At 45.8% G+C, this 27,889-nt stretch overlaps 2 protein-coding genes across 2 annotated transcripts in view; both read left to right on the top strand.

Moving 5' to 3' along the window:
• Positions 1-188: 188 nt before the first annotated feature.
• CHAT (choline O-acetyltransferase) overlaps positions 189-27,889 on the top strand; it is a 91,978-nt gene continuing 64,277 nt past the window's right edge. Inside the window, exon 1 of the mRNA XM_061550718.1 lies at positions 189-326. The gene's annotated coding sequence lies outside the window, so the exon portion shown is untranslated. The remainder of the gene's footprint in view (positions 327-27,889) is intronic.
• SLC18A3 (solute carrier family 18 member A3) lies at positions 191-25,659 on the top strand. The gene is made up of 2 exons (XM_061550721.1): positions 191-326; positions 23,335-25,659. Exon 2 carries the CDS (start codon positions 23,896-23,898, stop codon positions 25,612-25,614), a length of 1,719 nt encoding a protein of 572 aa, XP_061406705.1. The 5' UTR covers positions 191-326; positions 23,335-23,895; the 3' UTR covers positions 25,615-25,659.

Genomic DNA, 27,889 nt, shown 5'->3' with positions numbered 1-27,889 from the left:
CCAGACGCGACCCCCCGTTCCCTACCCCCCCCCCTACCGCCCCGCACACCCAATCATGACGCCCTCCACCCTTCCCCTGCACGCACACGCGTGGCTCAGAGGGAGCGCAACAGACTCGCGGTGTCTTCAGGCACCACAGCCGTCCAAGAGGGAGCTGCGCTTCTCAGCTCGTCGCCACGACCACCACCACCACCACCACCAACCAACAGCAGCCACCACTGCTGCTGCCGCGACGTTCTCGCTTCGGTTCAGCCGCAGCTCGCTCAACTCCCCACCCAGCTGGGATTCGAACTCTAGTGGACCAAGGCGAAAAGAGGAGAATATTCGTGAGTACCTGTGCAATTCATTGACCACACACCTTGTGATATTTGTGGGATTGCTAGCACATAGATCACTAACACACACACCTAATATTGCACACGCATTCCATCAGGTAGAAATGAATGTATTTAGTATGTGTGGTGTTTAATTTCGAGATATGACAAAGGATACATTTGTGTGTTGTATTTATATATACATGCATATGCGTGTATATATGTGCTCACACTTTACACATTTTGTTAGTGGATGACAATGTGTCCATTCTCCATGAAAGTGCTATACGCACATGGAAAGCCATACATGCACAAGCTACTATACACGACGTTTATATTAAAAGTATCAGCCCGAATTGTGTCTATTTTACAATACTGTTAGATCCTCACTAAACCAAAGTATTTAATTGGTCATGGTGTTGGCTTCAGAACGAGACGTGATAGGTGGCATTTGTACCCAGGACAGAGCCCATTGGGACCAGAAGTATATTTTTTCAAGACAGGCATGGACAAATATTAAGTTGGTTCATGTATATATGCATGTGTGCTTGTCTACACAGTGCATATGAATATCTTCATTTACAGTTAATGCTATAAAACTAACCATAGACAAATATTCACGTCGGGCAATTTTTCCTTCATAAAGGCCACATACGAGTCGAATGCACTTATTGATTATTGTGAGAAATCAAGGCAATTCCCTATCTGTCCATTGTGTGAACAGTTTTAGTAAAGCAGGAAATTCTTATCAGAGCACCCAAATACGTAGGGGTTTTCCTCTCATCCAGAGTTTGTATCACAATGATGTATTTTTTTACAAGAATTTCATGCATTACACAAAGGCAAATATTCCTCGTCCAGCCTTGTAGATCGTAGGGGCCAGTGTGGTTAGACAGCACTCATCGAGGTTGGGCACGGCACAGGAGTGGGTGTGTGGCCAACACACTGCCCTCCCGCCTTTGTCTCACCAGCGCTGTTGCTCACAATGGACTGAGTGGACATAAAGCAGCCCCAGATCGAGTTCAGATATTACCGATAACAAACTGAAACGAAATAAACCGCTCAAAATTGCGTTGTAGCTGTCTTCGCGGATATTTTCCATCACCGAGTCAGTTGTAAAATGTACACATTTCCGTGGTAGGGCCGTTCTCTCCATGGGCAAGAACACAGTTAACCTGTCACAAAGCTTCACGAACGTTATCAGCGATGATACACTGCATCACCTGACCGCGATTTAACTTCTAATTGAGAGTCGGGCACAGACACGTGTACACAAACGCACGCACGCACGCGTTGTGCGCCGAGACAAAGATCTTATTCTTTAGCACTCCGTTAAGATCAATCGTGTGGCCATGTGGTGGCCGTCTTAACTCCGCCACCACGGCACCGGGAAGACCACGCTCGTTCGAGCTTGAGTCAAGCGAGGGGAAAGCCCAAGATTGGTTCAGATACCAATTGCTGCTGGGTGTGGTCATGACCGCCTGAGATCCCCTGCTCCGGAGGCAATGTGGAGTGAATCATGCAGAGATTAGTTGAAACGCGTAAACCCACTTTGCATGGCCGTGAGCGTTCCCCCTCTTGCATGGACGGCGGGGCTGTGACCGTGTACTCCTCCCACAAGCAAACACCATCCACGAGTAGGACCTCTCTGAACAAGTCTTCCGACTCACCGAAACTTTCCTGGATGAAAAAAAATGCACGACTCGATTCGCATAATTATTGTCCGGTGGTATGCCTTGTCAGCCAGCGCTTGGATGTTAACAAAGACAACGATCCCCCGTATAGCCTTAACATACTATAGGGGGTAAGTGCTGTTAGTGAGCACCTATAAAGGACGGCACGGCACACGAGGGGGTGGGTGGCCAACACCACGCCCGGCCGCCTTTGTCTCCCTAGTGGCACTCATTTGAGGCTGAGCCGACCTAGGAGAGGCCCAGGACCGGTTCAGATGATCGTCACTGGTGTTTGCCGTGAGCGGGAATCGAACCCGTGTCACCAGGTTCGTAGCGCAGCGCGCTAACCGCTACACTACCGCTCCCCACAATGTTAACACATACACAGGTGAACGGACGCAAAGACGCACAGACACACACAGCACTTGCGTGCTTGTACAGATTGGTGAGACACGAAGAGACTGCACACACAAGGTGCGGGATACCTTCACACACCTAAACGCATTACAGATACAAACGGGATAACAGATGACGATTCGCTATTGGCTCAAGTGAGCTGTAATTGTTCTTGTTTCCTTCAAGATGTTCTTGTGAATATGAGTGCATATATATACAGGACTGTATGTTTCAATTTACCTCCTAGAGTAGTTGTACTGTAAATGGCTCATATATTACCCTGCATACCTCATGTAATAGAGACGACTGTAACTGGTGTTTCTTGTACACACGGTATTCCGCAAGTGCTAGGCAGATCGCAATTGGCACCGTTATAGTCAAGTCTATGCCTGCAACTAGAACAATCAATCAAACATGTTTTTTTTGTAAATTGGGACGTCAAAAAATGACTAACCCACAAGTTTATTGTGTCAGCCTTAGGTTCCTTATTCTTTTACATCTCAATATGTGAATCACTGATATGTCTATTTGGCTTCCAACATCAGCGAACCTTCTAATTCACCTTCTGTGGGGTGCGACGCTAAAGCCGACAGACCGCAGACAACGCCCGCTACATGATAGTTTATTCACGCTTACAGAGTTCCTGTGTCTGCGCGTGTTTATGTGTGAGCGTGTTTATGCTATGTAGGAATCGATATCATTACTCCGATGGTTAGAGCGTCGTACACCCTCGCGTTTGCAAGGTTGGGAGTTCAAATCCTGGCCTGGGCGATAATATGAGTACTGCTCTGTAGGCGTATAGCTTTGTATGGTTGACCAGTTCATTCCATGGGAATGGAGAATTCCCATCTCAAAACAGATTAGCCGCAAATTCGGAAAGATTATATGTTGATAAATGAGTGAGTAAATAAATCAGGCTCGACATGTGTGTTGGGCGCATAACATTACCGTACCGTAGTTTTTTTTGCAAATAATTCTCTTTCTTATTTTGTTTCTAAAGTTATGTTACTACGGTCCCATAACGTTATCTTTACGTGGATTTTGTAAAAAATAAAAATGTTCGTTTTAATTTTTAAGAAAATTATCCGCAAGCAGGCCTTAACATTTTGCCTTTATATCTATAAATATATTTGTAATACGTTTCAAGAAATATGTGCGTACGTATGAATATGCTTATGTACACTTCCAACTACTCAGGCTAAATATGAGTGAGATGACTTCACTCGCTAGCCTTCTGCGCGCATGCACACGCTTGCGCAGTGGTGGCAAAGCTTATTTGAAAAAGTAGCAAGCTCAAGCAATAAGATACTCCTAAAAAAGGAAGCTGCTACACTTTTAAATAATGTGTATACAATTTAAAAACTGTATCCCAAATAAAATGTATTATACACTATATATCACTGAATTGAGTAAAACAAATGCACGACAATTACACAGCATGGCAGCTGTAGGGTCCCCGAAAAGTGACGTTATCCGCGCTTCTATTTCTTCCTGTTATTCGTGGCTATCCGCGAGTTTACCCATAATGCACAGTGAAGCAGTGGCTTTCTAATACTCGCGTCAAATTATTCCTTTGTGTGTACACCTGCTACACCTTTGTGTGTATCCACGTGTGTTGTGGTTCTGTCTTCGTGTCTATCCGTGTGCGTTTCCCCGTGCCAGTGACGATTATCTGAACCGGTCGTGAGCCCCCCCCCCTAAGTCGACTCAGCCTTAAATTACTTCCTGATGCGGTGTCTAAATATCTCCACAAGAGATACAAAGGCGGTCGGGCGTGGTGCTGGCCACCCACCCCTTCGTGTACCGTGCCCGACTTCGTTGGTGCTCGCTAACAGCACTTGCTCCAACAGTCTGTTGAGGCTATTCGGAGTATCTTTACCTTTGTATCTGTGTGTGTGTGTGTGTTTCTGTATCATTGACTCTTGCTCACACAGATATGTAATGTAAATAGTAGAGACAAACACGTGTCTTGATGCACTAGAGCGAGCACGTTGTGCTTCCGCTACCCCCCTCGGGTGCGATTTAAAAAACTCCGATTGTGCAGACAAGGGAAGTTTGCAGCAAGTCCATCCTTCTTACCTGCGGGGTTCTTCACGGGCTGCGGACATTATGATGTCATTATTGCTATTATCTGCGATTTCTTCGCGGATGGGAGAAGTTGCGCAGAAAAATGCATGCTATTCGCAAGTTATCCGTGGTTTATTTTTTAACCCCGTGGATCAGAGGAGAAAAACCGCTGACAACGCCGCAGACATTAGGATCCGTGATGTCGGTTCCCCCATACCACTGCGGCAGATAAAAGGAGTTGTCCTGCATATACTACATTTAAAATGTACACACTACATAACGTCACGGCATACCATTTTAAATTAACTATACATGACATAACATTTTTGTCAAGGCCCTCTCCTCCTCTAACCCAGCTTAAATATACGCTGCCAAGCTTGGTGGTGTTCATTCGGACGCTGTCTTTCCGACAGCCCTGTTCTTCACCTGAGGACGGCTGCTTGCGTTGTGGCCGGAACGTCGTGAGAATTTTATTTTATTATGTTTTATTTATTTTATTTTATTATTTCCCTTCTACGTGACTTTACCGAAAGAACCAAGAAGATGAATCCCTGCAGTCACGGAAGCTTTAAATCGAAATTTAAGATGTATTATACACAACAATATCAGTGTACGGAAATTTACATGTACCATGCACAGTCATTAGAGCACCGTTATGATTGTATACAGTTATAAACCAAGTGCTGGCACCCATGCCTGCCTTAACGATTCGCCACAATGTGCATGCGCGAAGAGGTCCTCTGCTCCCATGTGTTCCGACTTGCGTGATGGAACGCGCACCCCGACCCAAGCTACCGCCACGCCAACAAGGGGACACGATTGACTGCTTTGGGCGCGTGCCGCTAATTAAGCTTAACAGAGGAGTTTATTGCATTTCAAATATATTTTCAAGTTTAAATAAATGTGGGTGCATCGATTATTGCTTCTATGATTTTTAATTATCAAAAACAATGCCCGGTTGGAACGTCTGAATGCTGGATTAAATATGTTAACTACATTGCCCACAGATTCAAACTACGTACAGCATTGGAGCTACGTCACGTAAGAGATCAGTGGCATTGGCCAAGCCTGTCCCAGTGCAGAAATCTCCTGAAAAATAGTCTTAACAATCAGTACGTCTTCCTGGGGAAATATTTGGCATTATTATTATTTAAGTGTGACAACAGATAAAACGTGATTTTGACGGAAGAGAGAATGACGTCCGCCGATACATAACTCATATGAAGTACTGGATTAACATTCGTATCATTATTATGATTCATTGTCTGGATCAACTGAATCGCTGTTGGCCTGATAAATATGATATTCACGAATCCATCACCAAGATCACCATCCTGCCTTTGGGATCAATAAACCGCACGGGAGCTGGTACGGCTGGTTGGTTTCCTGGGCCCTGTCACAGAAATGTGGATTCGTCACCGCCGACTCGGGAACCTGTAACCGAGATGGGTACACGGTCTATTTAGTGTAAAAATGGTCAAATGCGAAAACACAAGAACTAATGAACTACAATCGTGCTTCAATCATGTGCGTGCGTCTCGGTGAAGCGTGACATTGGCAGTGTGTCTGGCGAAATTACAAAGAAATTACAAATGGCACTGGCAAATGACATGTTATGGCATAGCTAATCATATACTAGTCTCGATTCAGCATTCGTGTTCGGGCGCCTGGCTAATGTAATACGCAGCAAACGGCCTAACACAACAGGGCATGCAGTATACATATATATATACATCACGCGTGCGGATGTTGGTTCGGTGTTGGCTACGAACACAGGAACACGCGTTTGATTCCTGTCGTTGTAGCACTCAAGTGCCGAATGTTATCTAACCTAGGTCGACTCAGCCAAAACACGAGTATGTAGTGTGGCGTGTCGGGGAAGGGAACACAAAGGGCAGTCGGGAAAGCTGCTCGTCATACCACCAAATTACGTGACGTGACTGCCTTCGTAACTGTTGGGGCTATTGTTGCCAGTGAGCAACTAAATTGCTCACTAGCAGCAATATTCGCAATAGCCCCAACAGAAAAGTGGATCATTATGAGGCATATGTGTGTATTGACAGTGGTTGTCCTGTAGAAAAATATCACTGCCAGAGTAATGTGGAACTTCCACCACTGGCTCGTGGCCACCATTAAAGATGAGTACAGATCCAACACCCATTGAGCAGGGACGCCACGTTAGCAAGATGTTAACGACCTCGCCTGGTATGAAGGAGGTGGTGGGTTCGATCCCGACCCTGTCCGCTCCCCCCCACACACATTTAGAATCATGAGTTTAGAGTATTTGGTTGCTATAGCTTTCCACATGATAAACCACTTTGTTTAGCTGTCATTTGTGGCCAGATCGCTTATGAAAAAGAGCTTCATAGCTCAGCGGGCCTTACCTGGTAAAAAAGAAGTTTCGTTTAGTTAGCAGTTTTCACACTTTAGGGTTTTGACTCATTTCTCTAAAAAGTAACGAAACAGACACATAACCTAGCAACAATGACTTGCCATTACCATTATAGCATTTTCATGATCGTCATCATCTGTCCACTGCTCGATGAAAGGCTCACCAAGCCACCACCATCTCTCATGCTCCTGCGATGTAATAATCCACCTTGCACCTGTACACGAGTAAGACTCATGGCTCCATCTCCCCGGTGACCGTCCTCTCTGATGCGAGCAATCGCTTGGCTCCCATTTCGTCGTTATTCTTGCACACCGACAAAGACGACTGGACCGACAAAGCGCACCGTTTTAAGGTAGTACTTTAATATGACTATGTCTAGACCGTTACGCTCTGCATCAGCCTATATAATTTATAAATAGAAATAACGTAGAGTGTCTCACACTTCAGGCACACATTATTATCTTGCCGTTATCGATTTGCGCATGCATCGATGTCACGTGTTTAACCAGGTGAACGCCCATTTTTGATTCATCACCATTGTTTGCAATGGAGACCTGGGAGAACAAGCGGTAACGTTTTGTAATTTCACAATTTAAGTTATCGGCCACACGGCGGTTGTCTTGTGGACAAAGTGGCCCCCCACCACGAGTTGCGGAATTTCAATCCCCTTTTCCTCGGAGGTTAAAGTTTAACTTAATTTTCCTCGACGTAAACCGGATTTTGAATCGCCCTATTAAGAGGCAGCGCGCACCGCTCTTCTTTTTGAATAAACATCGGGGCGGATATTATTGCACTGCTGCCGGAGACACGTTTCTCCCAGCTGGAGGCTTAAAATCTCATCGGGGCCAGGTATTTCACGCCGCCTACACTGCGGTCAGTAAAGGTGTGGCTATCTTAATGGATGAATAAAGGATATTTAAGGTACTCCACAGACATTGACACCAGACTCCCAGAAGAGGTATGTAGGAAAGCTTTATGGCAAATAAATTACCCTACTTAATGTGAACAACCCCCCCCCCCCCTCGATTAACTCATTGTGGGAGGCGACTCGCATCTCGTCAGGATCCCACGCTAGACAACTCGCGTACGACCATGTCAGATCAAAACGCTGCCCAAACACTCCTGCTGGCTGAAATTATCTCCCAACACCAGCTGACAGACCCCTGCAGGACCCTATACCCCGCTGCAAGACTTCACGCACATTTAGAAAATTTCGAAGCGCACAAAGGCACTCACCAGAATCGACGACTTTATAATTTCCAGACCTTAACTCTCACAACCTCACCAAGGCGAACATTCTAGACATGCAGCTTGTTGACCAACGCAACTTGTCCTGGACCCCCCACAAGGTAATGAATAACTTATGGTCCCTAGACTGGCGGCTCCTAGACGAGGACCAACTAATTAATCATTGAGCTTAAAAACTAAACTATGGCATTCATTAGAATTAACTCCTCATCGAAACCCCTCCTCTCCCCCCTCCAGCTAATGTGGGACGCCCTTAAAGCGTGCATTAGGGGGTTCACTGTAGGAGAAGGGGGCCCGGAGATTTGACGAAAATCCAGGAAATGCAGCAACAACTGGGAGGAGACCCCGACCAAGCTGCAGGAAAGGTTCAAGTCTTCACACTCCTCAGAGACCCTCAAATAAATAGGCGGGATACAATTAGAACTTAATGAACTGATAAACAAACGAAGCAAGCCGACTGTACAGGAGAGCCAGGCTACCCTTCCACGACCCCCTCCCCGAGCCACTGCCAGAATATTGGCAAGAATGGTCAAAGCCATGAGGGCGCTGTTCTTATATTGCATCCATTTGCAAAGAAAAGGACTTCCACCATTAACCAGAACTAGAGGCATCTTTTTTTAGACAAAATATCCCTCCCTAAATTAAGCCCAGAGCTAAGTGTGGAACCGTGTTGGTCCATCACTCCTAAGGAACCCCAGGAGGCCATGGGCATGTCCCCAACAGGGAAGGCAGCCAGCCCTGATGAACTAACAATCGAGCTCTACATTAAGATGGGAGACCCCATCTTGCTGCAGTTAAATGTCACCCTGGACGCAGTGCATAGTCCACAAATGACACAAAAATATTGGTCCTTCATAAGCCAAGTTCCCCGGAAGATGCCTTGGGTAGTTATAGGTTAATCTCCCTCTTAAACTTGGATTAGAAAATTCTGGCTAAAATCCTGGCGGGAAGACTAGAGCAGACTCTTCTGACGATCATAGGCAAAGCCCAGACGGAGCTAGTCAAAAATAAGGACTCCATTAAAAATGTTAATGTTCAAAGAGGGTCTACGCTATGGGGCAACTTGTGACTAAAGGTCATAAGATGGAATAGTTGGAGACAGTCTGGCCTGAAAAGGGTTGATGATCTTTTATTTGCAGATAGGAGGTTGCTGCCCTTTTATGGGATGCGAGCCGCTTATATACTTCCTCTCAATTTTTTTTCATATTTCCAGATCATAGATGCCATAACGAAATCCCCTGACAAAAATTTGGACATATTGATCCACCTAATTGGTTGGAGACACCAATGGTTAATTAGAGGCTGTCCAAGGCCTAAGACCAGCGACCAGGAAACTGTGGGACACGTTTATGCCCCATGAGATAATACCGCAGACTTGGCCACAGAACTGGCGAGCCTCAAGAGTCGGCCCCAGAGCTCTCCCACTTTGACTCATCCAGTTTAAAGTCATACACGGAGTATACTTAACGAATGAGAAACTAGAGAAATTTATGGAGGCCTCACCAGACTGGCCAAGATGACCTCCGGGCATGGTAAAAAACATATCCTCATGCCTTCTGGCCTTGCCCAGATCTAGCGAAACTTTACCACAAATCATTGAAAACGTTTGTTTTCGATTATTTGTGAAGGCACAAACCTCTCCCCATCGGTAGACGTGACCCTGTGGGATTTGAGACCTGGTACGGAAACGAGACATCAACATGCTCTGGCACCAGACCTTCAACATTATAGCCAAAAATATTATTTTGGTGAGCTGGATCATGAGCCCTCTTCATGGAAACTAGTATAGTACACTCCTAGCACATGCAGGCATGGAGCATATAAGTCATAAGCTCAAGAAAGAGTTTCAGGCGAGATGGTCCTCTGTCGTCAGACCCTGAAGTGAGTTGGCCGGATAGGAGGGCCGGCAGACAGGGACTGAAAAAGAGAGGGGTGGAACTCCTCTCTGATGAAGCGGGAGCGGACCACGGATTGGTGGAGGGATAGTATAAATGCCCATTCGACGCATGTCATCTCCCCCCCCCACCCATTTAAATGTGTATCCTCTCCCTGACGTGATGTCTTCACTTGGCTGGGGCAGCAGAGCTCCTCTCACCACCTTTGTCCTCTGTGAATTGTAACACCCGGTTGAGTGAGCTGTGTTTTGCGCTGTGCCAAAGCCGAGCTCGCGTTTTGTTATGAAAAAGAGTGGAATTTCCACCACTCTACCACTCATATTGGCAGAGAAACACTCTCACTTGACCTTTCCCTGTGGAGTTGTCCAATGCCGATTAGCAACGTTGGCTACATACGATGCGAACGAGGTTCTACATACATACATGCACACGTAGACAATGGTTTTGCCCTTGTGCATATCAGTGTCTTGACAATGTCCACTCCACATCAGACAGCACGCTTAAATCTACACAGAAATAACCAGGCATCTATAGCTGGGCTCGGACCATGCAAAGTGGCCAGCCACGCATTCAATGGCAACTGAGAATTGGTTGATAATCACCTGTTCACGGTAGTCACCCGATCGAGACACTGGCCCTCGACAAAGTGATGTGGCCTTTCTACCACTGGCTCATGTCCATCGATAAATACGAGAACCGCCCCAATGCTCATTTGAATAGGAAGACATTCTCCCGTGTTATTATTATTCCTGGCCTCCCTTCATCATAAGACACAATGGTACATACACAACCATTGTTCAGGGCAGAATTTGCTTAAAATGTAAGTTATTGGTCATAGATAGCCACTGGCGCTATGCACTTTTAAATCTAAATTGAAAACTCGTTTCTTTGAAACCGCTTTTTGTATTTAGTTTGTTGTCTTTCCCCCGCACCTCCGATTAGCGCGGTTGGCTACATACTGTGCGAAAGAAGTTAAACATACATACATAACCATCAGCTGTGATCAATCCACTCCTGGATGGAAGCCTCCCCAGGCCGTTGTCATCATCTCTCGTGGTCTTGCAATAGAACAAACCGTCTGGCATTTGTGCACATGAGCTGATTTCATCGCTCCATCGGCCCTGTACAGAGCGTTCATTGCTCAACTCCCAAGGGCAAAACGATAGCTGCACTATTTAGTGGTTTTCACAACTCGCAAACTCGATTGTTTCGTTTTGCTTTATTAAAAAAGCTGAACGTGCTCCATGCTCCAAGGGAACCCCTGGAGCGACGCTCATCTCCATTGGCAGCCAGTTGGGAAAAAAATCCACATTTCCATGGCAGGAGTCAGTGAGTACCACCTCTCACAAATTCAGACGACTTTAATCGACTCTAGAGGAATGATGGACTGGCGACTCCAGACCTGGGAAATTAACTCACGACTTTTCCCACCGTGAGTCGTGCCATCTAACCAGAGCGCCACCCAGCTAGATCATTCGTACAACCAAAACTGTTCAAACGCTACTAAATTCAAGTTTCTTTTTTTTAACCAGGTGAGAATTAGAGATATCGAGGATGAGTCGAAATTTCCAAGAGTGACCTGGGTCACCAAAACTAGATGCTCGTTCTATTTTTGCACAAACCAAAAAAAACATTTTTTTATTTACCAGGTAAGGCCACTGAGCTATATTGCTCTTTTTCAGAAGCGACCTAGCCACAAGTGATAGCCCAACTGAGTGACTTATGACCATGTGGAATTTTAGAGCAGACAAATACTTGAAATGCACGTTGATTCTAAATGTGGATGGAAAAACCGGAGGACCCGGAGAAAAATACACACGACTACGGGGAGAGAGGCATGCAAACTTCAAATATACAGCAGGCATCAGGGTCGTGATCGAACCCACGGACCTCCCGTATACCATGCAAGATAGTTAACATCTCACCACCGTGGCGCCCAAGCAATGATGCATACCAGGAATGCCAATCAGCAATGGGTCATCGCTTGTGTCCAGCCATGTGAATAATTTAAGCACGGATAATTTGGTCTAACATTATTTGAAAAAGTCAAATTATGATGGAGAATGGGAGCCACGGTGCCTGGAGGGTTTTGTTATTGTTGGATTATGCTGTCTAGCCAAAGTGTGTGTCGTGAGCGTAGACTATTTGGCTGCTATAAATTTCCACGTGATAAGCCACTTCGCTGAACTTTCATTTGTGGCCATGTCGCTTCTGAAGAAGAGCTATATAGCTCAGTGGGTCTTACTTGGTGAAATAAAAATTGTTCATAGTTTAGTTTTTTAGTACAAATTAATCGACAACATTAGATTACATGTCGTTCAAATATTTAGTATAGTGATTTCTTTATAAATAGTATTTTCCTAAATTTGTTGTTTTATGTTTTTATTTTAATTAGTTACTGTTCCTGCCCAATTTGAATTGCTGTAAATAAACCTGCTTAGCGCCCATTATTACACTGGAATCTGAGCAGGTATGGCTGTGACAGAGCACTCAACAATCGCAGAGCTGAGAATTAAAATCGTAAAAGTGTAAACAGTTAGTGGGCAATCAACATTGACTGTACTATAGTGGGAATGGCCAAGTAATAAAAATGTGGCATTTTGAACACTGGCTGAGAGCTACCATCTACGTGACTTTACCGAAAGACCCAAAGAATATGCTCTGATAATGCATGCATTGTCTTTGAAACTGATTAGCCTACACCAGAGACATCTGTTAAAAGATAGCTTTAAAGAGCATCGGATTCCTCCAGTAAAAACAAGTATTCTGATATTCTGATTAAGGCCTTGTCTCACCAGTCTTAAGCCAAAAAACGCCAAAAGGCAACACGGTACAAAGGTAATGGAAATATAAAAGCATTAATCGCTTGGGTTGAACAGAAATATAACATTTAGATTTAAAGCTTTCGTGACTGCAGGGATTCATATTCTTGGTTATTTCGGTAAAGTCACGTAGAAGGGAAATAATTAAATAATAATAAATATTAAACAAAAAATTATCACGACGTTTCGACTGCAACACAAGCAATCATCATCAGGTGTGAAATTCACAGCAAGAATTTTTGAAAAAAGTGGCGGTTTTTTCTTAACGTCAGCACCACGGACAGCGATTTGGCAGTTGGTCAGATGGACGAGTCCATCTATGTTCGTAAAAGAGGAGGGGGGAGAAGAGAATGGAATGCGGTCTGAAATAATTTTATTGTTTTATATTTTTATTATTTTATTACTTCCCTTCTACGTGACTTTACCGAAAGAACCAATAATATAATAGTAATATAACAGTTATATAGTATATAACAGTTACAGTTTTATGTCAGATTCCAAAGAACACAGGATGAGATGTTACTATCCTTTGTGCAAGCACTTCCAAGAGTTCATGAACAGTGAGCCTGGTGAAATTTGGGGAGCGCATCGTCAGTAGTGAACCTTTGGGTCCTAGGGTGTTTCGGCCTTTCATACTATACACCCTCCCCAAAGGCGGCCAGCGACAGGGTGATCAATCCTACGCTTGCGTCCCATTCCCAATTAGTCATAGGAGTTGCCTTGTTGTTGATAGCCAACATCCCATGGGACTATGCATGGCAGGGGCGTATATTTAAATAGTATGTAACAGGATGTATACGGAACAAGGCAGCTTGAGTTCACTTGAAATGTATTTGGTAATGTCACACACACACACACACCTCTGTCAATATTAATAAATGTGCATGCACTTGTGCCATACACCCACATTGAGTGCACGTCTGTAAATGCAATCGTTGTGCCATTCGCACCGTGCTCGTTCGGGCACGCGCATGTGCCCAAAGCTCAATGCTACGCCGCACGCGTCTCACATTGCCTGCACGACATTTAGGGTGACGTGAATCGATTGCCCCATGTTGCTTCTAATCACGAGACTCCCGGCCCCACGGCTTTCGTGCGTCGCTGCTCCGTGAGCCACGAGTGAGTGGCGGCGATCAGTTCCCAGTCGCAAGCGAGAACACGCGCGGAAGGCGTGGATGTGGAACGATGTGTCCTTTAATGAATGCCTCTCCTGTGAAGTGGACAGCTGCTTGAGGGGGACAAATGCTCCGTCGATGTCAGAGCACTGAGCCCAGGACCACTGACATGGGTTGAAATCCTGGGCAATCACCCATGATTCATCCAAGTTCTCGATTGCTTGGCGCCCATGGACTCATCGTGGTCGACAATGCGCACTTAAAAAAATGTCCCACGTAATTTAAGGTTTCGTTTTTAACTTAATGTGGCTTTAAACACAGAATGAAAACTAGAAAAAAAGTAAAGCAGTTTACCGTTTCGCAATTACTCGTTGAATGTCATATGCAGGTCTATCCCTCAGTGGGGATAATGAGACCGCAAAAAATTGTTGTGATGTCATCTTCAGGTAGTTGTTCTCTGACACGAGGTGATACACGAATCCCTAACACAGTTGAAAACGGGAATTTAATAGTCTCATGTTAAGATTCCGAGAGCACAGAGAATTGTTCTACTAGACAGGTAAGCCTATGACAACCAATGCCGGCCTGAACCTCACAGCCACACTCCCACACCCACAACATTATGGCAGATAGGAGACCTTTGTTGGCAACCGGTGGTGAAATGTCCCCCCACTCCACGAGAGAGGAAGCTCTAGAGAAGACATGTTTGCCTTCTATGCTGGTCAGATGTCTTACTCCACCACACACGACGTAGCAATCAACTGTGGTGCAGTCCACTTGTAGCTGCTGGGTGGACAGAGGTGGGACGGATTTAGAAAAACGTTCACGTTGTTTCAACTTCCATCCTGGGATTTTTAACCGGTGACATCTAGATTGCAAGTCCAGAGTGATTAACATTATACGACGAGAAATGTTCAATATTGCACAATACACAAATGGACGTTATTTGATCCCAAAAAAAATCCCTGCAAAACAAGTCGTCTCGGGCAGATCATGTTTTGACGAATCAGAATGGAATTACAATTCATGTGCAGGGAAATTAAACAGATATAGGGTGGCGATTGTAACTCGCATGTAAACAGACGACGAGCGGTGAGCAGTGCGGTTAGTTTCATGACAATTACTTTGAGGGTGTTGTGGTTTTAAATAAAACAGTGTAAATCGCCCTCTGACGACTCAATGAGGCGAAGGGGGAGATGCTATTTCCCGCGCGTAGAAAATGCGTTGCCTTTCGCTCGTTGTGCTCCCGTAAGCGCTGCAAAGTGCTCCGTGCGTTCACAATTGCCTCTGTTGTACAGCTGGAAGCCTCAACTGAAGTGGTGCCCAGATGAGCTTAACAAAAAACACAGCTCACACCAGTCGCTACGATTGTGAGGCTCTGCGCCCTCAACACAGACGACAGCAGAGGGAGTACCTACTTGCTTAATTGAGGAAGGATGTACGTTGAACTTCTTTCGCACCGTACATAACCAACCGCGCCAATCGGAGGTGCGAGGAGGAGGTTAAGGGACATTGCATAAGCAGAGTGGGTTGTTGGTTGACTGCATAAACAATTTCAACAGGTAAATGTCAACTGTAGCGTTAAGGGGTGGGTCTTTGAAGTGTGGGATTAGAAGCAACAGTCGGAGAGCTGGACTTGGACAAATCAGGAAAAGAAAGAAACCTCTAGCCTTTGAGGATGCCAGCAATGTCATGGTGGGTGAGGATACGTATGTTGGAGGTTCATAATAGAACATGAAGAGGATGCTGTGGAGACGCAGCTGGGAGATGGTTGTAATTGGTAGAACAGGTTACCGATACAGGCTATCGAGACCACCCAGGAGTCAGCAACCAACGTGAAGACCCAAATCCAGACGATACGATGCTGTGTGGCCAGACTTTGACAGTCAGGTGTCGATGATGTAATAGCTGTGGGCCGTGCCAAAACAATGGAAGCGACGTAAAGTTGCGATATTCTACGTAACCTTGGACACTGGCGATGTTTATTTAATGGGAATATGCCGCAGAGAAGCATTTAATTAAATGTACAGGAAAGGAGACAGGTTGGCTGGACCGTGTGGCTTGCGGGACATGAGGCATCACATGCAGCCACACTGACCAAGAGTTTTCCTCCGGTTCCTGCAATTACCCTTGCAGCTGTGTATCCTGTTCCATCTACCACCTGCAGAGTTCTGATTGCCACAAACTGATTACTGACTTGTGGTGTGCGGCTAAGGATAGGGGAATAGCTTGTAACAGTTGGTAACGATAACTCACATGTGTGATTACAGAATATTATACAAGACAGCAAGTTGCAGTCGCCGAAAGTCAGTATGCTGCATCACGCAGACGAAATTTACAAAAATGTGAAGTGTCAGGTTTGTATGGGTTGTTATTGAATGTTACTGGGGAGGCGTTTTGACACTTGGCCTCCAGTGGCAAGACAATATCTGGACGAGTATTTTGTTTCACCTCCCACGTCACCAGACCACACTGGTCAGCATGGTAGGTATAGCCAAACATCTCCCGTGACCGAAAGTGAATTCACAAAGGGCTGTAAAATTATATTTTAAAAAACGATGCTATCAGGATGGAGTGGTGGCACATCCGTTAGTGCAGGGGACCCCAACCCCCAGGCCGCGGACCGCTACCGGTCCGTGACCTGTTAGGAACCGGGCTGCACAGCAGCAGGAGGTGAGAGCGGTGAGTCCGCGCGTGCCCCCCCCCCCCCCATTGTTTTATTATTGACCACTTCTGTCCGTGCCTCTTTCCCGCACCGCGCACTTGTCTCAGTCACAGTGTTGGTAAGTCCACAAGCTCTAACCCCTAGTAGCCACAATGAGTCAAAAACAAACGTCGCTAGAGAGCTTCTTTGAAAATGGGGAAAGACCCAATGATGACCCCCCCCCCCACCCCGGTCCGTGAAAAAATTGTCTTCCACAATTGTCTTCTATATAAAGTAGGACCACTATTAAACTTAGTGCCGTCATTATTGCACCATTCAACCGCCCCAGTATCTGTTTAAGTTAACCATGTGAGAGTCCATTAGTATTCATTATCTATTGCGAAGGAGACTTGGGTGGGTGTAGTTACACGGGAAGACGTGCTCTTGTGTTTCACTGCTGGGTAGCACGTGAGTCTCAATGCGCTCTGTTATTCAGAATCAGATTTTTTTTTATAGATATCCGATGAGCTGTGAAGCTCTTTTTCAGAACGTTACAACAAACAATACAAAAACGCGATAGGAGTGCGAAGTATAGGAAAGGTAAGCAAATCGCTTTTAAAAATAGTTAAACAAACATATAATTATAAAACGAAACTATATATTTTCTATCTTACCAGATACAGCCCAATGAGCTATTAGCTTCTTCTTGGTTCTTTCGGTAAAGTCACGTAGAAGGGAAATAATAAAATAATAAAAATTAAATACAATTATCACGACGTTTCGGCCACAACGACGTTTCGGCCACAACGCAAGCAGCTTGCGCAAGCTGTTTGCGTTGTGGCCGAAACGTCGTGAGAATTGTATTTTATTATGTTTTATTTTTTTATTTCATTATTTCCCTTCTACGTGACTTTACCGAAAGAACCAAGAAGATGAATCCCTGCAGTCACGAAAGCTTTAAATCGAAATTTAAGCTATTAGCTTCTTTTTCAGAAGCGACCTAACCACAATTGAGAGTTTAACGAAGTGGCATACCATGTGGAAATGTATATCGGCATAATTCTCTAGATAATCTGAACGCATGTTTATATTAAAGGCCCTCAACTCACAATCGGAAAAAATGCGAATTGTACTCCCTGCCAGGGCTCGCATCAGCCCAAGGTCCCCGTCACTGGAATGTGGAATTTGCACCTTTGGCTCTGGCCAACAACGGAGCAGCGCCCCCATCGCTCGTTTGAGAATGGATACAATTTGATTTATTTAAACATTACTAAAATTGTTATGCTGGAACATAATGATATTTTAAAATTTTGCTCGGTGTTGAGCACATAGACCAGGCGACTCAGCTACCTTTGGAATATTCATTTCAATAGACTCGATCGCATTTTTGCAACACAATCACAAAATAATAAGTGCCTTGTAAACACAAATCCATATAAGGACAATATTTTACTTTCACAACCTTTAAAATCTCGCTGATACGCGTTAACTTTCCCAAATGAATGCCAAACTATATTGTTTTGGAGAGAAAAGTCTAAACGAACATCTGCTCTTGTTTAGTCCATTCATTAATGCAAGAGCTATTCCCTGGCGTAGAACGAAATAGCTGAATTACATCTGGGAAGTTGCATTTTTCAATTCTTAAGGAGAAGGTATTAGATTATTGTTGGCTCTATTCAAATTGGCCTGTATTTAAATCCATCTGCGTTGGTACTTTAATCGGAGCTCTTGATTCGGTTAAAATCCCGCGTGGGAGTTTAATTCGCTTAGTATTCCTTCGGCGGTTGATACGATGAGTACGCGCCCTCTCTGGGACATCAATGGCCCGTGTCTTATTTTAGAGATACTCGCCGTTGCAATTTTTAATGTGGAATTTCCACCTTTTGGACAAGTGGCTGCAGCAGATGGCCCCTGCTTGGGAGAGCCCTGCGAGTCAGGGACCCTATCCCGACTCTCACGTGGGGCGCCACAGTCACTAGGCAGGGGACCCAGAAAAATATATAACCCCATGGCCTCATAAACACGGTCTCACCTCTCCAAGCTGGACTTAATTAAGCGGGAATTCTGGGTAAGCCAGAAAGGCTACCAAAATAAATACGTAAGTATTTAACAACACTAAAACACACTGTTCACTTGCTAATTGTCACTTCGCGTATAAAGTGATGGCTTGTGTACGTGTACGAGCAATTCTAAAGACAACACGTGTACACGTATATGTTGTACAGAATATGGTGAACCAATGCACCTGGATGCCACGTTCATCCACGAAAAAAATTATTTTGATACATTTTTCAAGCCCCATTGTTTTTGGCGTCAGAATCAACCTAGATATCATGGTAATGAGAAGTGATTTGAATTACAGTGGATAGTAGTAGCTTTTGAACCATAATTACATTGTAAATATTAAATTGTAAATAATTAGTTACGTATTATTAGGTCTTAATTCAATTCCAGGTGTGAGATGTAAATGTGGTTACTGGTTAATAATTTACATTATACATAGCCCATCATCGGCAATCCTCTGCTCTCCAATTCGTCTGGCTTTCGAGGGATTTTACCACATCTTAGTCTCATCTTGCCAGCCGCATACACGTGGGATTCCCTGCACTTGCTCAGAGCTGCCAGTAGAGATGAGCATCGCTCCACGCCCGTTTGGGCAGAGACAATTAGAGTTTAACTTACGATTTATCACAATGCTGCGTTGCGTCTGTAAAAAAAAAGCGAATTTCCTTGTAGCATAGGTCCGTCTATTTATATTTAAATGTCATACAGGTGTCACTGGCAGGGTCCTGGCGTCACGGCCGGGGGCCATCTAGCAGAGTAATGGGGGCCCAGCGTGAAGCCGCTCTACAAAGAGGGGTAAATTGTTTAGCCCGATGAAATGATATAAATATCACCGCATTGATTTTAGATGAACGTCTTTTGAGAAAAGAAAAACATTTCTAAACTTGCTTCATTATCACCATCAGCCGTGGTAAATCCACTGCTGGATGAAGGCTTCCTCAAGCCGTCACAATGGATGTTGTATGGTTCCGTGATTGTACAAGCCACCAGCACCCACACATGCGCTTACGTCATCGTTCCATCTCCTGAGTATGTCCTTTCAGACGCGTTCCATTCCTTGGTTTACATTCCGTCACTATCGTTCCCCGCACCTCCGATGAGCACGGTTGGCTACGTACGGTGCGAAAGAAGTTCAACGCACATTTCAACATACGTACATGATTGAGGTTGCAACAGCAACTGTGCAATGTGCAACACCATCACATTTGAACGTCTGTGCATCGGCTATCTGTCGCAACGCTTGCTTCGCTAAGCATTGCAAACACGCACATTTTTTTGAGTGTAGGTGGAAAGCAGCATTAATCCCGCAGATGCTGAGTGGGGGGGGGGGCTGTCACTGATGCTGGCAGAGATGCAAGATATCATGTAACAGGCCCACTGCGTAACTGTCGTCATCATCGTCATCATCATCATCAGCATCGTCAATGCATCACCATACATATGTACGTGAAGAATTGCTCAAAATCAATTGTGTAACTTAGAACTGTGCTAAGCCATTGAGATCCTGGGTTGGGAATCTAGGCTGTTACCCAAGGTTAAGTCAGCTTTTCGTATGTTGTAATACGTTTGATTGTCTCAGCCTCGCCCCAAATAACTTTTTGAAGTCAAAGCTTTTCCTAAATAAGCATGCATAGTGCTCATCTCCGATAGACAGCCTTGAGTCTAGATTTGAAGCTTTCGTGACTGCAAGGATTCATACCCTTACGTTTTTTTCGGTAAAGTCGCGTAGGTAAAAAATAAAATAAAAAATTACTAAAAGTAATAATAGAAATAAAATAAAATGATTAATTATTTTATTAGTAACTTTTGATTTTATTTTTTACCTACGTGACTTTACCGAAAAAAACGTAAGAGTATAGACAGCCTTGAGTCAGTGGTGAAAATTCGAGATGCAAGCTTGAACCCGATACAGGGGACAACTCAGATCTTAACTTAGTTACGGTCAAAACGAATGATGGTTGTTCAATCTGGTTACCAGTCCTACAGTAGGATCATCATGAATGATTTACTATTAATCCTACGCCTCCCATGCGGTAAATATCAAGGCGCGATGGCAATACATATTCTCATCATTGTCTCGTTTCTGTCAATATAGATTATCGCCACCCAATGCTTATTTGGATATGGGGGGGGGGAATTGTGAAATAGATATGTCGGTACAACTATTTTTTAAAAGTCATTCTCATTCATCATGGGGCCTCATTTGCCAGTACCAAAATATGAGATTAGGTTTTCCCCTTTTTTTAGCAACAAAACAGGTGTTGAGATTTCGATTGAAAGCTTTCGTGACTGCAGGGATTCATATTCTTGGTTCTTTCGGTAAAGTCACGTAGAAGGGAAATAATAAAATAATACAATAGTAAAACAATTAAATTCTCACGACGTTTCGAAACGTCGTGATAATTTAATTGTTTATTTGTATTACCGAAAGAACCAAGAATATAGGTGTTGAGATGTTAAAACACCAAACTGAAAAAAGGGGAAACCTACTATCATATTTTGGTACTGGCAAAGGAGGTCCCATGATGTAGTTGCTCACCCCGAGCTCTCATTACTCTGATAGTGGCATTGTCTTTGTGCTGTTCGCCTTTTGGCGTCCTCTGGTCTAACACCGTTTGGGACTAGGCTCAAAAGAAAGCTGTCTCTGGTGTGGACCAATCAGTTTCAAAGACAATGCATATATTATCAGAGTACGTTTTTTTGTTTGCATTCTGACCACAAGTATTGTAGTTAATGCAGACATGATTCCTTGTAAAAGGTTTCAGTTTGATGTTTAAACATCTCAACACCTGTTTTGTTGCCAGAAAAAAAGTGAAAACCTTTCTCAGCCATTCCTATTGTTGTCTTGTTTTAACGTTGTATTTCAGTGTTCCACAGCCAGGAATTGATGTTGAGATTTAATTGCATGGGTCCAAGGGGATTATAAATGACAGTGTGCACTCAATTGGACAGACCGTTGGTTGTAGGTGCAGTTTACAATGAGCTCTTATGGACTTGAAACTTTGTGAAATTTGCAGAAAGTGGTAATGACACAGAATTAATCTGAGAGAACACTTGGCCAGGTATCTGGGTTCATTGGTTTTGACCCAAGCTTCATGGAGCAACATTAAGTGATCTATTTCACAGTATGATAATCACCCTCCATGATGTTTGTTGGAATATATCTGTCATTTTTTAAGTTGCGTAAAATGTAAATCTGATTTAAAAAATAATTTAAAATTTGCATCTAAGGATGTCAAATCTACAATAAGTGAATGTTATTTTTTTCTTTCTGGCCTCTGATGTAAATGTCTAGTGTACGTATATGATTTGCGACAATGTGCCAAAGGTTGTGACAATGGAACCAGTATTCGAGAACTGGACTTCTTACTTTAAATTGAGACTCGCTTTAGACTTTGGATAAGTGTTTACCAATTATACCTTTTCCAATTGCTCCCAAATGTGTTGACTTTCAGTGGCGCAAATGTACTTACACTGCGATAACCGCTGGATATTTGCCGTGCTTCGCCAACGTGTTGTCTTGTTCTTCCTCGGCACCTTACTCATTATGGTCTCCATTTAATTTTGGTTCTGGCATCTCGAATTTAAAATACAAAATATGAATCTTTATATAGACTGCTGGAGGAATCCGATGAGCTCTTTTCACAATATCCATCATGGGTGGGTCAGCAAGCCTGAATTTATTATCGTGTTTGCATCCGCCACCAACAGAGATGAGCAGCATCTCATTATTCGGGGAGATACTTTCACTCGTGAATTATGTAGTACCGCATATGTTACAAACGATAGATGTTTATGATCATTCATCTGCACCACGCATCAGGATTATCTTCTCGTGCTTGTGGTGAAAAAGTAAAATAGAATGAAGACTCAAAAGTAATTATGCGGACTCAATGGCAGGTAAGTTCCCTTATATCATGTTCACCTGATGTTTGTATAACGTTGTCAGAAATTACAAGTTTTTCGATGAATACCTTCATATAATACGATAATAGCTGCTTTTAGGAAGCATTATTTTGTATCGACACGTCAATAAAATAGCACATAACGTTGATAGGAAAGTTAGTTTTCTTCCAGCCGACTTAACATTCGAATTAAACACTGTATAGGCGGCTAGATGAGTTGAGGCTGATGCCCACATCAGAGCGAGCCAACACGGCTGATATGATCAAATTAGAATGCTTGTTTCGGCACATCTGTGATTAAATTGCGTGATCATATATAATGAATTAATTATTTCAGCCTGGTCACCAATGACTGCATAAATATTCCACCATCCTACATTTGTTTTAATTACAAAATGTGGCTTCTTCTGAGGATCCAAATTTTTGGTGAAATGTCGCCCTTTACAACGCATAAAAGGAACACCGTCCAGATTTGAATTGGAGGCCCACTGAAGTGGCTTCAGAAGTAGTTCTGTAATTTCATTTTCTGGGGCCGTCCCCTGACATAATGTGATAACTCTAACGCTCACTGTGAGAGTTCTGAATGGAAATTTCGTTCATGGCCAAGTTATCCGAATTTGATTATCATTGGTGATTTTTTTTTTACGAACAAAAAATCCCCAGTAAAGTCAATGCTAAATATTGTAATGGTGTGTTTATGATTGTGCGGGAGAGCAAAATGTAGACAAACAAATAAGGTCTCTCTTGTCTCTTCTTTCTCCTCCTCCTCTCCCCTCTCTTCTCTCTTCCCCCTTTTCAGTCGCGAGACTATACCCACCGCCCTCGCGGGACACCCACTCACCCTCACCCACCCTTCCACGTTGCGGGGTGGACGAGACGAGAGACGAGAGACAGAGAGACCAAAGGCGAAATAAAGTCGGCTGGCTGGAAACAAAAAAAACCCGCACACAGACACGCGCGCGCGCAAAGTATTTCCGCATACTTCATGTCCGCCTTACGTCAAAATCAACTCGTGCACAGTCTTATTTCATTCTCGACAATGTTTCTTTGAACAAAAGAAAAAGCGAATACACTTTTGCCAGGTGATTTATTTCAATAGCCTCTAAAAGAGTAACTTTTAAAACAGAATATACATTTTAGGGACTGCAAGTGCAATTAGCAGTTCTGGAGGCTATACACCGAAACGTCGCAATCGGATGTCCCTTAAGCGGTCGCAACATTTCCACCAAACCGGGACTGAGTCGCCATAACTTCGACAGAAGTACAAAGACGTGGCATCGCTTCCTATCGTAACTCTTGAGCGAAGGCGCCGTCGACCGAGCGAGGCAGCTTGCCAAAGGGGCTCTAAGGCGACAAGGGCATGGCGTGGCGAGTGGCCACGTGGGTCCGGGACACGGCGAACCGGGGCTTGGGTGGGATGCAGGACCCTCGGCGCCAGCGCGGCCTCGTGCTCTTCATCGTGTGCGTGGCCCTGCTGCTCGACAATATGCTGTACATGGTGATCGTGCCCATCATCCCCGACTACGTCGAGGCCATCCACCGGGACACGGAGAGGGCGGCGCTTGCGCAGGAGCAGAGGGCCCATCGGAGCCAGCACCGCCACGAGGTCACGACCGCCGTCGCCGCCTACTCCGAGGAGGAGGGCGAGGGGGGTGTCTACAACTTCACCGGCGGCACGGCAACCACCGCGGCCGCCTTGGCCGCCACCGTGGCCGCCACCGCGCACGTCCCCGACGACGACGCCGACGAGGACATCCGCATCGGCGTCCTCTTCGCCTCCAAGGCCATCGTGCAGCTGCTGGTGAACCCCCTGACGGGCACGTTCATCGACCGCGTCGGCTACGACCTCCCGCTGCTCATCGGCCTCTCCATCATCTTCCTCTCCACGGCCGTGTTCGCCTTCGGCGAAAGCTACGCGACGCTGTTCGCGGCGCGCTCCCTGCAGGGCCTGGGGTCCGCGTTCGCCGACACGGCGGGCATCGCCATGATCGCGGACCGCTTCACGGAGGAGGCGGAGCGCAGCCGCGCGCTGGGCATCGCGCTCGCCTTCATCTCGTTCGGCAGTCTCGTGGCACCTCCCTTCGGCGGCACCCTGTACGAGTTCGTGGGCAAGCGGGTGCCCTTCATCGTGCTCGCCTGCGTGTCGCTCTTCGACGGCCTCCTGCTCATGGTGGTGGCGAAGCCCTTCTCGAGCCGCTCGCGCGAGAACCTGCCGCAAGGCACGCCGATCTACCGCCTCATGATGGACCCCTACATCGTGGTGGTGGCGGGCGCGCTCACCATGGCCAACATCCCGCTGGCGTTCCTGGAGCCCACCATCGCGTCGTGGATGAAGAAGACCATGGGCGCCAACGAGTGGCAGCGCGGCATGACGTGGCTGCCCGCCTTCTTCCCGCACGTGCTCGGCGTCTACATCACGGTGAAGCTGGCCGCCAAGTACCCGCAGCTGCAGTGGTTTTACGGCGGCCTGGGGCTCGTGATCATCGGCTCCAGCTCGTGCCTGGTGCCCGCGTGCCGGACCTTCGAGGAGCTCATCGCCCCGCTGTGCGGCATCTGCTTCGGCATCGCGCTCGTCGACACCGCGCTGCTGCCCCTCCTCGCCTTCCTCGTCGACGTGCGCTACGCGTCCGTGTACGGCAGCGTGTACGCCATCGCGGACATCTCCTACTCGCTCGCCTACGCCATGGGCCCCATCGTGGCCGGGCAGATCGTGCACACCATGGGCTTCGTGCAGCTCAGCCTGGGCATGGGTCTCACCAATGTCCTCTACGCGCCGATGCTCCTGCTGCTGCGCCACGTGTGCGCGCTGCGCCCGTCCGCCTCCTTCACCGAGCGCCGGGCGCTGCTGCCCGAGGACTCGTGCAAGGAGGCTTACGACAGCTTTGCCATGGAGGAGCAGCAGCAGCAGGCGAGACAGCCGGAAGGAGGCGAGGGGCTGTCCCCACCCCGGCGCCTGGTGGACACCGAGGTCCACCTGACCGGACAAGCGCAGACGCGCACGCTGCCCTCCCCGTACCAGGCGTGGCCCGAAAGCGACGACTCTTTTGGTTTCGGTGTGGCCACCAAGAGGAGCCCTTAGCGAGCGGCGAAGTTCAACACCGAGACGAGGCCCTTGGGGGGGGGGGGGGGGTGGTGGAAGATGAAAAACGAGAATAAGAATAATACTAACAGGCAGCAGAGGCAGTTGTGATAAAAGTCAAAACGTCGCATTGCGATGGACTCTTGGTTTCACGGCGCTTCGTTCAGTCACACGCGATATCAACCGTAGGACGTGTTTATTTGGCTAAGTCCCACGGGCGTGCCAACATGGGACGAGTAACTGTGCCCTTTGTTAAACAGGCCCTCTTGGGAAATTGACCACATAATTTCAAAATCGTTCATACTTATTTCTTTAAAGCGGTTTTAAAATGTAGATGTGCGGTGGACTGATATACTGGAACGCATGCCGAAACCCACCCAAGCCTATGCCCCACGCTATACCCGTGTCTATACACACGCTTCCTTTACCCCCACTCCTTGCACCATCCCCGTAGCTGGCTAAGAGGGTGCAGGTGACTGCTTTACTTACGCAGGACGCCAACATATACTGACCAGCACTGTGACCCTCTTCAATCTGGATATTTAGTTGGGGCACTATACTCTATTTAACGTCGCCTGGGGTCTAACCCATGGCTACAGGCCCGTCTTACATGGCCATCCCTTGACTCCACGTTGCCACCACCAGTCACGATCGTGGTAAAGTTGAATCAAGGTGAGGCTGAGGCTTGTTTCTTTACTTCAGTTTTGTCTCGCCCGTCCTGATATATCTGCACCCTCGCCCACTTACCCCTGATGACCCACAAGAGTTTGAGCCAGGGGGGATGCATCTACACTCGGTAGAAATCCAGGCTACGGTGGGAGAAGGTGATAATTTGCAAAGTATGTAAACGTGATGCAATTTTTTTTTACACATTTTAATATAAGAGGGTTTGTGATAGTTTTTTTAAAAGTACATTTTAGTTTTATTTGTCCTGTCGATAAACCAACATGGTTGACACAAAAATCACAATTTGCAGATCGCAAACGTGAGTGACTAATGGTTGGTGTGAGATTGGCAAGTGGTGGCGTGAGATTATAGACAGGGATGAGGAGAGGTGAAGAGAAGGGGAAGGGAATGACTACGTACGATGTACGTCATGATGCATCAACCAAAATGGACAACATCCAATGTATAACTTATTGAAGCGAATTATTTGTAAATTAGTTAGCATACGAATGAGATGGGGGGGGGGGGATAGACCAACAAGAAATGATTCTTGAATGTCAAAAAGTAGCCATCCTCAAATTGCGTGAAAATACAACATAATCTGTGCTTCCGCCGTGCGTGACAGGTCTGATTGACTCGTTCCATTGTAACCGTTTCTTAGAACAGTCCTGTTGCCTGGGGCCGGCCTGTCAAGATGTCATGGGCATTGCTTACCAACTTGTGAAAATAAGTGGGCACTAGTGCTGCTTCAGCCTGGCACAGATCTGACCCCATGACATCTTAGTCGCCATGGTGGCTAGGAGATGCTAACTAGCTCACCTGGTAATACAGAAGGTCGTGGGTTCGATCCCGACTGACGCCTGTAAATTTGGAGTATGCATGTTCTCCCCGTGGTCGCGTGGATTTTTTTCCGGGTCCTCCGGTTTTTCCCTTCACATTGAGAGTATTTGGCTGCTATAAATGTCCACATGATAAGCCACTTTGTTCAGTTTTCATCTCTCATAGTCAGGTCGCTTCTGAAAAATAGCAATGTAGCTCAGTGGGCCTTGTAAAATAAAATAAAGATATCGTTTCGTTTAGTCATGGAAATGCATCCATCTCCCCAAAAACAGTGGGGTTTGTGTAACTTTCCAGTGTGCAGATGGTGCAACTGCATCGGGGTCCAGGAACCGGGCAACAAACAGGGAAATTGAACAGGGGGCCCATTTCATTCCTTGCATCAGGGCCAGATGCCAGCCACGCGATGGCACTGACCACTCCAGTTCCCCCACCCCTCCAGCTCTCACACCCCCCCGTTCTTCGCAGCCAATTCATGAGTCAGGATTTGTGATATTGACAATGGTGCATGCACCCAGTTGCCCAGAACAACGTGGCCATTCCCTGTTAATTAATGCAATTAATCTAGAGTCTATTATGCGATGGCACATGATTGCAGGTTTTGGAGCTGGGTCAATTACATGAGTTGCCCGATCATGTTCCGAAAAGCACAGCATTACTTCCCCATTTAGTGTTTGCTGTTACACTTAGTTTAGTTCATTTGATACAGGTTATACAATCAAGGGGTTCTCACCCTTTATTATATCACCCTTCAGGAGAAAGCCCACTGAGC

The sequence above is a fragment of the Lethenteron reissneri genome, chromosome 12 (assembly GCF_015708825.2).
Source record: "Lethenteron reissneri isolate LAM-NWPU_2019-01 chromosome 12, ASM1570882v1, whole genome shotgun sequence".
Taxonomy (NCBI): domain Eukaryota; kingdom Metazoa; phylum Chordata; class Hyperoartia; order Petromyzontiformes; family Petromyzontidae; genus Lethenteron; species Lethenteron reissneri.
The sequence above is the reverse complement of the archived record's forward strand: the minus strand, read 5'-3'. Positions and strand labels throughout refer to the sequence as shown.

What these genes read in the sequence shown, in the direction of transcription:
- SLC18A3 (XM_061550721.1), top strand. Translation starts at nt 23,896, where the DNA reads ATGGCGTGGCGAGTGGCCACGTGGGTCCGGGACACGGCGAACCGGGGC.